The following is a 12,803-nucleotide window of genomic DNA, read 5'->3' on the forward strand; positions in this document are numbered from 1 at the left end:
TCTCTGGGCTGGTTCTTCTGGTGTTTCTCTTTGCTGCTGCTCCCGTCCTGTGAGCTGCGGTGCCTCTTGGAAGGAGACGTCAGTTGGGCATTGCCTTGTCTGCATGACAGGTGGAGCTCGGTGAGGCAGGGCCAGCTCTGTTGCGGGACGGGATATTGGTGTTCTGCTGGGCTGAGAGTAGGGATGGAAAATCCCGTTTAATCAGTTAACCAGCTAAACGTTACATTTAATCAGTTAACCACTGAAACGTGCATGTGGGCGGCTGTTCGGGCCGGGCCGGGCTGCACCGCAGACAGCTGCTCTGGCTGAGCCGGGCCACAGGGTAACTGGTAATCACTGACCTCCTTAGCTGAGACTAGACAGCTCTGCAGCTTCAGGTGGATTTTGAGATGAACATGGCATCTGTTAGCCTGCAGATCCCTCCAGGCAAAGCTGCATCGTCGTCAATTGGATGATGCTGCCCAGCGGGACAGAGCCCTTTTATGGGAGGATTAAAGCAAATTGTATCGGTGCAACAATCAAATCGGGGCTCCAAGTATCAGAGCCCAGGTCCACTGAAGCAGGCTTGCAGAGCTATACAGTTGCATGCAAGTGGGTGCCTGGGCTTGCAGCAATGCTTCCACATAACTTTTCTATCCATGAGCGGATTTTTTTCCATCCATGTGCGGAATAACATTTTTAAGCACACCGAGGCAGGTGCGAACATGCACCACCAGTAGCAACGAACACTTAGCCATGGGTGTGTCCTAGGCAGCATTTGAATCTCTCCTGAGCAGTGGCACAAGAGCCCAGCTTACAGGGAATACTGGCTCTGATGCCCTCCCCCCTCACATGCTCCAGCCCAAGTCAGAATGCTACACTGCAATTTTATAGCCCACACCCTGAGCCCTCTGCAAGCCCAAATCAGCTGACCTGGGCCAGCAGTGACCATACTGCTGGTCTTTTATCACAGTGAGGATGTATCCTTAGACGTCTCAATTACTGTGCTCTGTTTAAAAGGCCACTGCTCCCTTTTTAAGGAGTCAAGTTTGCTTTCGTTTAGGGAGGCTAGCATAAAGGGCTGGGGATGGACAGGAGACAAACGGCGAAGGTCGCATCTCCCATTTTAATGGAGCGTATTGGAAAAAGCCAAGTGTCCCTGATTTGGGAGGAATGGGTAGGCCAGACCAGTGTCCTGAATGTGGGGAGGTGCTTGAGAAGTGTGTCTCTCAACTTGAAGGGCCCATGTCCCTGAGTTGGCTGGGATGGGCCAGTGTCTGATGTATTTTACTGTTGATAGATTTACATATTTAATCTTGGCCTGTCACACCACCTTGTGGTATGGAAGCCAGTGAACCTTCGGAAGGGTTAGCTGGTTTCCAACAACAAAGCTGAGCAGGTTCTGGCACAAGGCAGTTAGTTCATTTACTCTGGAGAAAAGGGGCAATTTATCTCTCTGACAGGGCAAGTTGAGGGATCCCAGAGGGCCTGTTCGCCTTCCCTCTCCACCCTTTATTTACAGTGTGACGGGCATGGCAGAGCTGAACAGAACCCCTTTCATGTGGAGGTTAGTGCATCTTTACTCTGGCCAGGAAGCAGTGCTGGTGTGTTCCTCCAGTTTTCCCTCCCATTTTTCCAGTTGGTGTCCCCCAGGCCTCCATCTTGTGGAGTCAGCTGGAGCTCCTTGCTTGGAGCTTGGCTTGGGCTCTAGGCTGTAGAGTCCCCACTGCTAGGTGATGTGTCTTAGGTGGATGGCCCCGTGTGCCTCTTGGCTGGATGGTGTGTTGGAAGTGAGCCCCCAACAGCAGTATAGACTTGGATAAATCCTAGTTGGTCACTGATCACCGAAGATCTTGATGGTTGCTCTGTGTATTGCGAGTCTGTGGGCGGGTGGCGTGGTTTGAGCTAGGGAGATGTAAAAAATGGTTAATAATGTAACTGTTAAAAAGCTTGTATTGCAGAGCCCGTAGCACAGCCGGCTCCCTGGGAGCAGGGCCAGCAGCGGGGAGCCGGTGCGTGCCGGGAGCCAGCTTATGCCGGCCCTGCTCCCAGGGAGCTGGCTGCCACCCCACACTGCGGTCTCTGATACAGAGCCAGCAGCATGGGGCAGCAGCCAGCTGCCTGGGAGCAGGGACGGGAACTGGTGTGTAACCATAACAGTAACTGATAAACTGATGCTTATTGGTTAACCTTTTAAACGGCTACAGTCTTGCATCCCTAGTTTGAGCAGATCTCTGTGGTGGGGTTAGTGGAGTAGGTGTGGCATGGATGCGGTGTGACTTAATTCAGGCTGCGGAGGTTGGCTGAAGGTCCAGGTGCGCAGATTCCAGTCCCTTAGCCTGGGATTTGTGCTCTGGGAGAGGAGTAAACCAGAAAGAGTTTGATGGACATGGGACAAATGGGAGTGGATTGGGGTCCTCAGACACATAACTCTTGTGCGTAGAGGATGGGCACAGAGCAAGAGAAGGGAGGACAGATATGGGGGAACACATATGGAAAAGGAAAGAACCAGATGGTTTGTAATGACCTCCTTTCTGCCTCTGGCCCCCAACAGCCATAAATGCAGATAAATATTTTCTATGTCCTCCTTTCTCCGTACTGTCTCTTACCCCCCTTCTCCTTTCCTCCTCTCTTAATCTTCAGCGTGGCTGAGTTCTCTTTGTAGCTTGTTGAGTCTCATGTTGGACACTGGCTCTGGGCAGTTCCGAACCTTTCACCTTCACTCAGCAGTAGGAGAAATCACCACTTCTCCAATCCCGAGCATCTGAAACCGGCGTTAATCTACTTTTCCTCAGCGGAGGCCTTTTGGCTAAAACAAGCCAGTTGACCCTAGACCTCCTGTTCCCGGGAATTTGCCCTCTGACTTTCCCGCTCTCACTGGAAAAGAAATAGTGTGGCTTTGACAGCAGCCTGAGTTTTGATTGATTGAAACGAGGCCAATCAGCAAGTTAACGAAGAGTCTTCATTCTCACTCTCCATAGTGGGGCCTGGCTCCCAAGGTTGTGTATCTCCCAATGCAAAATTGGCAACAAACATCCAGCAAGGATGGAACCATCTTCTAGAGGACACACTGAAAACCCAAGAAATGTCTGGTGCTGGAATTCTGTAGGCTGATGCTTCATAGGGCTGATTCTGGGCGTTGGTGACACCAAAGCGGAGTGGATAGAGGGGCGTTCAGACTTGTGGGAGGTAGTTTCTAAGGGATACAGCACCCCTCTGGCATGAGGCTAGAGACAGTGAACCCCTGGAAAAACAAGGCTTCGGGGGGTGGTTTTGCTGTTACAGAATGGGTATTTTAAGTGCGGGTAAATACCTATTGGAACACTTTAGCAAGATGGTGGATTCCCCATGGTGTGAAATTTTTAAATCACGATCGGCTGTCTCTTTCTCACAGACCTCAGCCAGGGATGACAGGCTAGATGTGGGGCTTGCTGAGTGTGAGGCTCTCCGGCCTGTGTGAGGCAGGAGGGGGGCTGGATGATTGGAATGGTCCTTCTGACTTCAGAAGCTCTGACGTGGAATGTCCACCTTCGGCCTTGGATGTTGGCGGAGCATTGTTGCTCATGGGAATAACATCACTCACGGCCAATCAGAAAGCTCTGCTTAGTTGGCGTGCTGAGGGATGGAAGTCGGGGGAATTGTGTCCAGCTGGGCAGTGTGTTCTGGGAGGCAGGAAGAGGGATCCTCCAGGGTCTGTGTGTGTGTGTTGAGCTGCCATCAGCCCAAATGGACATTAACCAGAACACAGCGGGGAGGCTCCTGTTGGTTCTGTGAGCCCCTCCCCTGCCTCCTCGCTCTCTTGCAACTGCGGCTGGCGCTGTCCACTCCGAGGCAGTGAGGTTGAGGGTGGGAGCGAAGGGGTGATGAGTGGAGGAGACTGAGCACTTGCTGGAGGAGATGCCGTGGGAGTGTTGGGTGTGAGTGGGAGAACTGTGTTTCTGTGTGAAGCGGGGATGTGTGTGTCGGGGGGAGAGTGGTTGTTAGGGGAGGGAGGGTCTGTGGGCGTTTGTGTATGGTAGGCACAGGGACCAGAGCTCTGAGGGACCAAAGAGAATGCCCAGCAGCAAGACACGGACCCCATGAAAAAGCTCGAGGAAGAAGAGAGACGGTCTGCTGCCTCTGCCCTGTCAGGTGCTGAGACAGGAAAACAAAATGGCGGCTGGCATGGTGCTGCGACCCCTCAGGAACACAGCCGCGACCCACCGCTGCCCTGAAGCATCTAACGCCTGCCACTGTCCCAGACAGGCTGCTGGGCTGGGCAGGACTCGGTCTGATCCGTGATGGCAGTTGGCACGTTGCTGTGAGAAAGGAGCCAGCAAGATCAGCGGGGGGTCTTTTAGTGGGAAGAAAGCGAAGGCAGAAATGACGCTGTAACACCGTGAGGAAGGGGCAAGCGGGAGAGAGGGAAATTCCTCTCATTCTTTCGGGCTAAGGTAGCGCTCTCCGCTTCCATCGTCTGGTTTTTGTTTGGGTCACATCGCAGGCAGCCGGGGGTCCCTCTGCGGCCCCAAGGAAGAAATAAATGGTTACTCATGGAGCTGTTCCGGCTTTACTCGCCAGGAAGATACCATTCCACCTTAACCCATTCACCACTGGGGCACACACAAAATACAGCCCATGGCCGGGGTGTTTCTGCTGGCAAACAGTGGTAAACCACTGAGGCGACGTGATTTGTGTGGAGAACCGGGACAGTGAGAAGCAGCTGGAGTGAGAACTGGTGGGCGGATAAACTTTGGAATAAGGTGGGGCCGGGTGACGCTTCGTTTTACGGTTGTTCTGCCCCAGAGTGTGTCGCTGGAGTTCAGTTGAGAGTCTTGACTGGCTGGTGGGAGACCAGGCCATTACCCGTCATTCAGGAGGCAGCGATGAGTCTGTCGGAGAGCGCACATCGGGAGCTGAGGGTGGCACTGGTTACTTGCCAGGAGCCCTGAAGCTGCACGTGCTTGGCACTCAATGGCAGGACCCTTCTCAGAAGGCCGTGTGGTCTGTAGGACCCTGTGGCTGTGTCAAGAGTTTAGGACAGGGAGTCGGGACACTCGGTGTCCAATCCCAACCCTGTTACGCTGTGACCATAAGTCAGTCACCCATCCTCTGTACCTCGCTTCCCTATCTGTGAAATGGGAGTGTTAAGAGGGGTCATCATAAAATAAGTGAAAACTATGAGTCTTCTCAGCTGGGTGGACGTGCAACCCATACAGATGCCGTGCTATGATAGGGTACATCTACACTAGCTTGTTAGTTCGAGCTAGGTAGGCTAATGAGGGCAAGTGGAGTTGCAAATGAAGCCCGGGATTTAAATATCCTGGGCTTCATTTGCATGTTCCCAGGCACCGCCATTTTAAAATCCCCTTTAGTCCGAACTGGAATGAGGAGTAACGGTAGTTCGAATTAGGATCTTTAATTCGAACTGCCTACTCCGTGCCGCGGGCACGGAGTTCGGACTAAGGGGGATTTAAAAATGGCGGTGCCCGGGAACATGCAAATGAAGCCCGGGATATTTAAATCCTGGGCTTCATTGCAACTCCGCTTGCCCTCATTACCCTACCTAGCTCGAACTAACGAGCTAGTGTAGACGTATGCATACAGAGCCTGTGCAAAAGACCCTTGTGTTACACTTTGAATAAGTGTGTGCCTGCGTGTCTTCTGTCATCCAGGCATGAGCCACATGCTTTCGAAATGATCTGTAGTCTTTGCGGGTCACATTACAGTGTTAAGGCTTAAGATCATCATGTTGGAGAATGTCTTGGACCACATTTCATCCGTTCAGTTCCTCTTCGTGAAAATACCCCATCTTCCAGGGAACAAAAGCGGCTTGCCCTGGATTAGTTGTCTCTTGTGGGTGTTCAGGGGAATGAATTGCCTTTTGACTGCAGGAAAGGGGCTATTTTAGGTCAGGCTGGCAATTGTACAGCACTGAATTGACTAGGCCTGAGGGAAGCTGCCTGTATAAAAAAGAGTGATTCTCCCAGCGTTTACTCCTGCCTACAACGTCTGTCTGGTCTCCTTGTCTGATGGAGCCGTGAATCTTTGTCAGTGGTCTTTCATTCCTCCCTGTCACTGTTCGCCGCCGCGCGGAGCCTTCGGTGCTCTGGCGTTCATGGTTTCTTTTTCCTAAAAATGACGACCAGGAAGGAGGGAAGGCGGTGTGGTGGCTGCTCTGGTGGAAGGATACGCCCTGACCCCCGCTATCGGATGCAGATTTTCAAAAATAAAAAAACCCAACAACGTTCCCTGTGATTTGAAAATCGAGGCGGCGGGAGAGGGGAAGGGGGGGGGGGGGGAATTTGGTCTCCCAGTTGACACTGATCAAGTGACTGATGTGAGGATGTTCCCTTTCCCAACTGTGCCAGGCAGGCCGTGCCTCCTCACCCCCCCCCCCAGAGTGTAGGCCAGGGATCTTGGGAGGTGGGAGAAAGGGGGACTTGGTGCGAAGGCCACATATTTTCGCTGTTCCCATGGTAACCGGCCCATTAAGGAGATACAGATTAAACCTCCCCAGCTGGTGCATGTTTCTTCTCTGTAGCCCAAGTTTCCCCTCCCCGCTGGGACGTGCCCTAGTGGGAGCTGGACGTGGCAGCAGGTGGTTCTGATTTGCCCAGGAATCCGGCTGTGCGTGGCAGGCACAGCCTGGCGGCCAGGGCAGGATGGGTCACTTGGGGAACAGAACCTGATAAGGGATCTCAGGAGTCTCTCTGAAAGATCATGTTGAGGAGAGAGATCCCCAGAGAATGTCCAGTGCCCCCCCCCCAAACCTGGGAGACTTCCTAGATCAGCCCGATTCCCCAGCACCTGCCCATATCCCAAGACGCAGAACTCAGATCCCAGACATTAAGCGGGGCTGGACCTGGCGGGTGAGTGGATGGGAGACCTCCAAGGACAAGGCAGGGGCAGCTCAATGTAGAGCTCTCTTCCCTCTGAATCTCTGAAATCAGTGCGCCAGTTGTGGTGGCGCGTCGGGGTCCCCCGCCTCCTGCACCCCCGTAGTGACACAGACAGTCTCCACAGCCAGTACAATAGAGGGAGTTTATTGCTTCTCCAGGATACAGCACAGCACAGATGTAATCTGGTTCTAGGGCAGGCCTAGGATGCCTCAGCCCCCCTTGAGATGGGGGGCCCCTAAATCCCAGCCTGTTGCCTAGGCTGCTTCCTTCATGATACCAGCCAGAAACCTAACTAACTCACCTCCAGCCCTGCCGCCAGCCAGGGCTCCACTCCCCTTCTTCCCATTGTTCCGCTCCCTGGGAGATAACTGGTCAGACAGGTTCAAAGCCCCCTTGCATAATGACTCATCCCCTTCCCTGCTGGGCCGTGCTGCAGCCAGCAGCCAGTGGAGGTCACCCACAACCCACTGCCCAGCATAGCAACCAGCAAGGTACCTCCACCACGTCTCACCAGTCATGTGGCGCGAGGTGGGGGGGGTTGTGATGGGCCAGGATGCCTGGCTGTCACACAAGAGTCTCTGGCACCTTGTATAAAAGCTGGGCGCGACCCTGGCGTCTGGAGCGACTCGCCAGTCCCAGAACATCGTTCCCTTTCAATCTGGAAAAGTCCCGCCAGCCTGAAATCCCCCTTGCAGCTTCCGTGGGATGTGGGATCCTCTGATGCTCTAACGGGCTGCGCAGAGCAGCTGGGCGCAGTGTTTGAAGAACTCGCCGGGGCACGGTCTTCTTAAGCACACTGGGGTCCTGGGCTACATGACATTGGGAACCAGAAGTGGGCCAAGAGGGTCTTTGCGTCACTTCTCGCCCACGAAGCAGAGCGCCTGCCGGTGATCCACACAGAGGCGGGCCTGTTCCCAGCTACTGCGCTTCAGTGAAGGACACCTGAAATCACATGCAAGACTTCCCCATTGTTACTTTCCCACACTAGCAATTCCCGGAGCTGCCACGGGAGGGGTGGGGGGTGCTCTTTGCTCATAAGCAGGAGGAGAGCTGGCCTGTGTGATCATTAATGAGAAGTGCTGTGGTTTATGCTGCCTCCGTCCCCCCCCCCCCCCAATAAATGACCAGACCCTGCTGGAGATATCGATAGGTTGTATGCCCTTCGGTCTAACGCCTGCTGCCTTTTCTCCCTCCCTCGGTGCTCAGCCCCCTGCCCACGTACCGGGTGGACGCGGACAAAGGGTTCAACTTCTCGGTGGGCGACGACGCCTTTGTGTGCCAGAAGAAGAATCATTTCCAGGTCACGGTCTACATTGGCATGATCGGCGATCCCAAGTACGTGAAGACCCCCGAGGGCCTGAAGCCGCTCGACTGCTTCTACCTGAAGCTGCATGGCGTGAAGGCAAGTCCGGGACAGGGAGGGGGAGGCCTTGACGAGCCTTTTCCCGCTGCATGCTGTTTGTGGGTGAGCGTGCGTAGGTCAGCGAGTGGCGCCAATGTGTGTGAGAGTCACAAGTGTTGCATGACCAGGACGCTGCCTAAAGGAAGGGTCTGAGCCCGGCTGCCCTGGGCAGGCTGGCAGGGGAGGTGTCTGTGTTGCCTGCATGCTGGAATCCATGTGTAAGGAGCAGGGATGAGGCCAGCTGGCCCTGCTGGTGCAGAGAAAACTCTTGCGGCCGGAGAACAGGAGGGGAGGTGCTGGCAACGGCGAGTGGACAAAGTAAACCAGGGAGGGAAATTCTCTGGGGGGAGGGATAGTTATAGGTGCCCAGAGGCCAGGGTGATGGGCACCATCGATATACTTTGGGTAGGTGGTTGGATGGAGCGCCCCTCGCTCAGGGAAAGGGGCTGAGAGGGGCAAGCTGCACTTTCTCACTCTCTGCAATGTGCCGGGATCTCTCCCTTCAGCTGGAGGCCTTGAACCAATCCATCAACATAGAGCAGTCGCAGTCCGATCGCAGCAAACGGCCCTTCAACCCTGTCACGTGAGTACTGGCCCGGGAAGGGGGGGACCCTGTCACAGGAGAGCCACCAAAGGGGGGGGAGATTGAGGGACCCTGAGATGAGGCCCCCCCCCCCCCGAGGATGGAGGGCAGAGAGGGGGCCCCATGGGGTGCTGGCATGCAGGGCTCCGAATGGTCGTGTATTTAAAGCATGCGGTCTCTGTCTTCTTCCCAAACCAATGACTCCCCTGCCCTCCGTGCCCAGAGCTCACTGACCCCGTGGTGGGTCCCTGTTGCTCATGGAGCCTGATCTGAGGCGTTCTTGGCAGCCCCCCTTGCAGCAAGGAATAGGAGGCAGTTCCCTAGATGAGTCCTGCTGGGGGGGCTGCTCTAGCCCCTCCTCCCACCCCCGAGGGGAAACGGCCGTTCTCCCTGCGGCCTTCTTTCCAGCCGTGTCCTGAGGTGCCCCTCTGCTTCCCCCTCCAGGGTCAACCTGCCTCCGGAGCAGGTCACCAAGGTCACGGTGGGACGGCTGCACTTCAGCGAGACCACGGCCAATAACATGAGGAAGAAGGGCAAGCCCAACCCTGACCAGAGGTACGGAGCGGCGCGGGTCCCACTGGGGCTGCGTGCGTGGGGCTTGCTGAGGCCGATCGGGGGAGCAGGCTGCTGGGGAGCTGCCCTGCCAGAGGGAAGCACCCCTGCCTCGATGGGCAGAACAGAAGGGGGGTTGGAGCAGGCCTGGCTGAAGCGGCCGTGGCTTTGGAGCCTGCCTGAAGGCTGCCCCTGGGCTCCAGCAGTGCCCTGGCACCGTGCTGAGGTGTCTCGGTACCGACACCGAGGGAAGAGCACACCCCAGTCGCCGGGGTTAGCTGGGTTTCTTTTGCCACCTCGGCGCCCAGTAGCGAGCTGAGCCCAGCCCCGCTGAGCTTGTGAGCCCCGACAGGACCCCAGCCTGGGCCGTCCCCTCCGGGGTGGAGTCTGTGCAGACACGGGGGCAGCAGATGTCGAGAGACCCGCGTGCTGGCTGGATCAGACAGCGCCCGTGAGAGGGGGGTCCCCCTGTCTGGGGGGGGAGTTAGGAATCAGCTGTGCCTGCTGTGGTGTGGGGACTCCCCGTCTGGGGGGGGGGGAGGCAATCTCTGCCAAGCCCCCCACCCCCAGGTGCGCACCTCTCCTGCTGCAGATGCCCCTTGTGAGTGACTGTCCTTTGCAGGTACTTCATGCTTGTGGTGGCCCTGCAGGCCCATGCCCAGAACCAGACTTACACCCTGGCTGCCCACATCTCCGAGCGCATCATTGTCAGAGTAAGTCTCCCCCCCCCCCCACACACACATTTGCCTATCTTCCCTCCAGCTCTTAGGGGCCCCCACTGCCCTTTGCTTGACTGTTTGGGGCTCTTTGCCCCCTTCTCCTGGCTTTTCAGTCCCCCCCACCAACCCTCTGCCTGGCTCTTCAAGACTCCTGCTGCCCTTCCCCCCTGTTCTCTGCCTGGCTTTCTGGGATGCCGCTTCCCGCCCCACCCACCCGTCATGAAGAAGGCAGCCCGGGCGTTCCTGCAGGAACCCAGCACAGAGACACAGAGAAGGCTGCACGTTCCCCAGGAGGGGAGTGCAAGGCTGGGGACGTGTCGTCTGGGTAGGAGCAGCAGGGAGCAAGGGACCAGTGAGGCCTGCAGATCTTCACTGGGTGCCCTGGCTGAATTTTCTAGGGGCCCAAGGGAGACAGGCCATGGGCAGAAGTGCAGAAAGCTGGCGGCAAGGCCAGGCAGGAAGGAGACTGGATTCCCCTGACAGGTTCTCCCAGCGTTTAGCTAGTAGAGCTCTGGTCCCCCATGGGGAACAGGAGTGTAGGGGGCTGAGGAACGCAGCTCTGGGGCAGGGGCTGGCTCTGGCCCCACACGGCGGCTCAGGAGCAGGAAGCGTCGAGAGTCGGGCTGTGACATTGTGCTTGGCTGTCTCCGCCCTGCTGCCTTTTAAGTGCTTTGTCCGTTTCCTCTAGCAAAGGGCCAGTTCGGGGGTAAAACACAAACAGAGGGCGGACGGGGACCCCGGAGTCTGCAGACAAGTAAGTACGTGATGAGTCTGTGCAGTCTCCGGGGGGCTCCACCACAGAGCTGAGGGAAAAGCAGACCGCCTGAACCACACAGACTCAGCGCCCTGCACTGGGCGTCGCTGCAGCCCTGGTGTAGCCAGTGCGGAGATAAGATACAGACCAGCAGCTCCATGAGACAGAGAGACCCTCCCTCAGACTCGCCTTGCTGGAGACAGAGTGACCTTTGCTCCGGGGAGGGAGAGTTGGCATGGCCTTTTTCTGGCAGCCCCCTGCTCTGGGGCGCTGGCCTGTGGGGCGGTGAGTCTGTGTGGGCCTCCTTTGGGGGCAGGGAGAGTCAGCACAGTTCCTAGTGCTCGGGGAGCAAAAGGCTCGGGAAACGGGAGAGGAAAGGTGCGGCCGCAGATGCTGCTTCTATCGGCTGGTGCCTGCTGAGCGCGCCTCGGTCAGAGATGGGGCTGGAGGGTAGAGAAGACCCCGCCGCAGGGCTGTCTCCTCACGAAGTGCAGGCAGGGCTTTGTTGCCGCAGGCTCTGGGTGCCAACTCCTCCCCCTGCCTCGGCCCACGCAGAACCCCTCTCCCGCTCCTCTGTCTGATTTCGCTGCGCTGCTTCATCCCGCTGCCAAGCTCTGCGTCACAGCCCCAGCGCGCCCTGGGCGGGGGAGAGAGGGCATTCAGGGTTGCTCCCCTACCGTCCTCCTGTGGAGCTGGTCCTGCTGGCTTTCAAGCTGCGCCGGCACCGCCTGGTGACAACTTGGGTACCTGCACTGGAGCTTTTCCCTCAGAGTCCAGGCAGGGCCTCTTCAGGTGTCTGCGTTGCAATACACAGCCCGGCCTGGGTGGCGGGGCTACCAAAACACGGTGCGGACGTTCTGGCTCATGCTCCAAGACCCCATGATGGGAGAAGGTCTCAGAGCCCGGGTGCCAGCCTAAACCCGAATGTCTACCCTGTAACTTTACCACCCCATGAGCCTGCACCAGCTGACCTGAGCACTGAGGCTTGGAGCTGACGGGTTTTATGCCCTGACGTTGCAGGCTCCACGGCCTCCTTGCCCTTCCCAGCCTGCCCTGGGCTTGGAACGGGGCCAGCCCCCCTCCCTTGTGTTTTGGACTCAGGCTCCTTTGCTGCTCTTTAAGCCTATTTACCATGTTTCCCTCTCACGCCAGTGACTAGAACATGGCTGCCCTGAACTGTGGCAGGCAGCCATGATAGCACCAGTGCGTCTCCTCGCATAGGGGTGTCATCTCTGTGTGCAGGCATCTTGGCCCTGCAGTGCATATTTCAGGGGGATGAGTCGGGGAGGGGGGCGGACCCTGCTTAGGATTCCCTTGAAGCCACCCGCGCTCACGCTGTGTCTGGGAAGCAGCTCCGGCCCCTCCTCTCTTGGCCTTTGAGACATCTCTGCTGCTGCTCTGGATGCTTTTCAGTCGCTGCCCTCTTGGCTCTCCACAGGCCTCGAACCCGGGTCAGTTTGAGAGCGACAGCGACGTGCTCTGGCAGCGGGCGCAGCTCCCCGACACCGTCTTCCACCATGGCCGAGTGGGCATCAACACAGACCGCCCTGATGAAGCCCTGGTGGTCCACGGCAACGTGAAGGTCATGGGATCGTTGATGCACCCGTCAGACATCCGGGCGAAAGACGACATCCAGGAGGTGAGAGCTGGGGGAGTCTGGCAGGGCATAGGAAACCAGTCTGAGAAGGGTGACAGCTCTGGAGAGGCCCCGAAAAGTTCACGTGTTCAAGTGAACATATTCCATATTAACAGCTGAGCTGGAAAGCCCCACAGGCCAGAAATCCTGTGAGGCCAGGACAGCTTCTCTCTCAGGCATGGCCTGTTTCATGGAATTTCAGCTTTTCTTGTAGCTGGAAGCAGAAGATGCAGAATCACAAATATGAAAATCACCAAAGACGTCAAGCCAGACTTTATCCAACCTCCTCTGAGAGCC

The 12,803-nt window shown here is 56.8% G+C and overlaps 1 protein-coding gene across 4 annotated transcripts in view; it reads left to right on the forward strand.

The window, feature by feature from the left end:
• The window catches only part of MYRF (myelin regulatory factor), a 102,702-nt gene that overhangs the window by 66,507 nt on the left and 23,392 nt on the right, over positions 1–12,803 (forward strand). For 3 of the 4 annotated variants that reach the window (XM_075928474.1, XM_075928475.1, XM_075928477.1), the window contains 6 exons: positions 8,067–8,262; positions 8,769–8,845; positions 9,290–9,400; positions 10,020–10,110; positions 10,805–10,870; positions 12,309–12,509. In XM_075928474.1, the coding sequence (XP_075784589.1) occupies positions 8,067–8,262; positions 8,769–8,845; positions 9,290–9,400; positions 10,020–10,110; positions 10,805–10,870; positions 12,309–12,509 (742 nt within the window). The remainder of the gene's footprint in view (positions 1–8,066; positions 8,263–8,768; positions 8,846–9,289; positions 9,401–10,019; positions 10,111–10,804; positions 10,871–12,308; positions 12,510–12,803) is intronic. The other variant, XM_075928476.1, reaches the window with a different exon arrangement.

Source organism: Pelodiscus sinensis, chromosome 4 (assembly GCF_049634645.1).
Source record: "Pelodiscus sinensis isolate JC-2024 chromosome 4, ASM4963464v1, whole genome shotgun sequence".
In the NCBI taxonomy this organism is placed as follows: Eukaryota; Metazoa; Chordata; order Testudines; family Trionychidae; genus Pelodiscus; species Pelodiscus sinensis.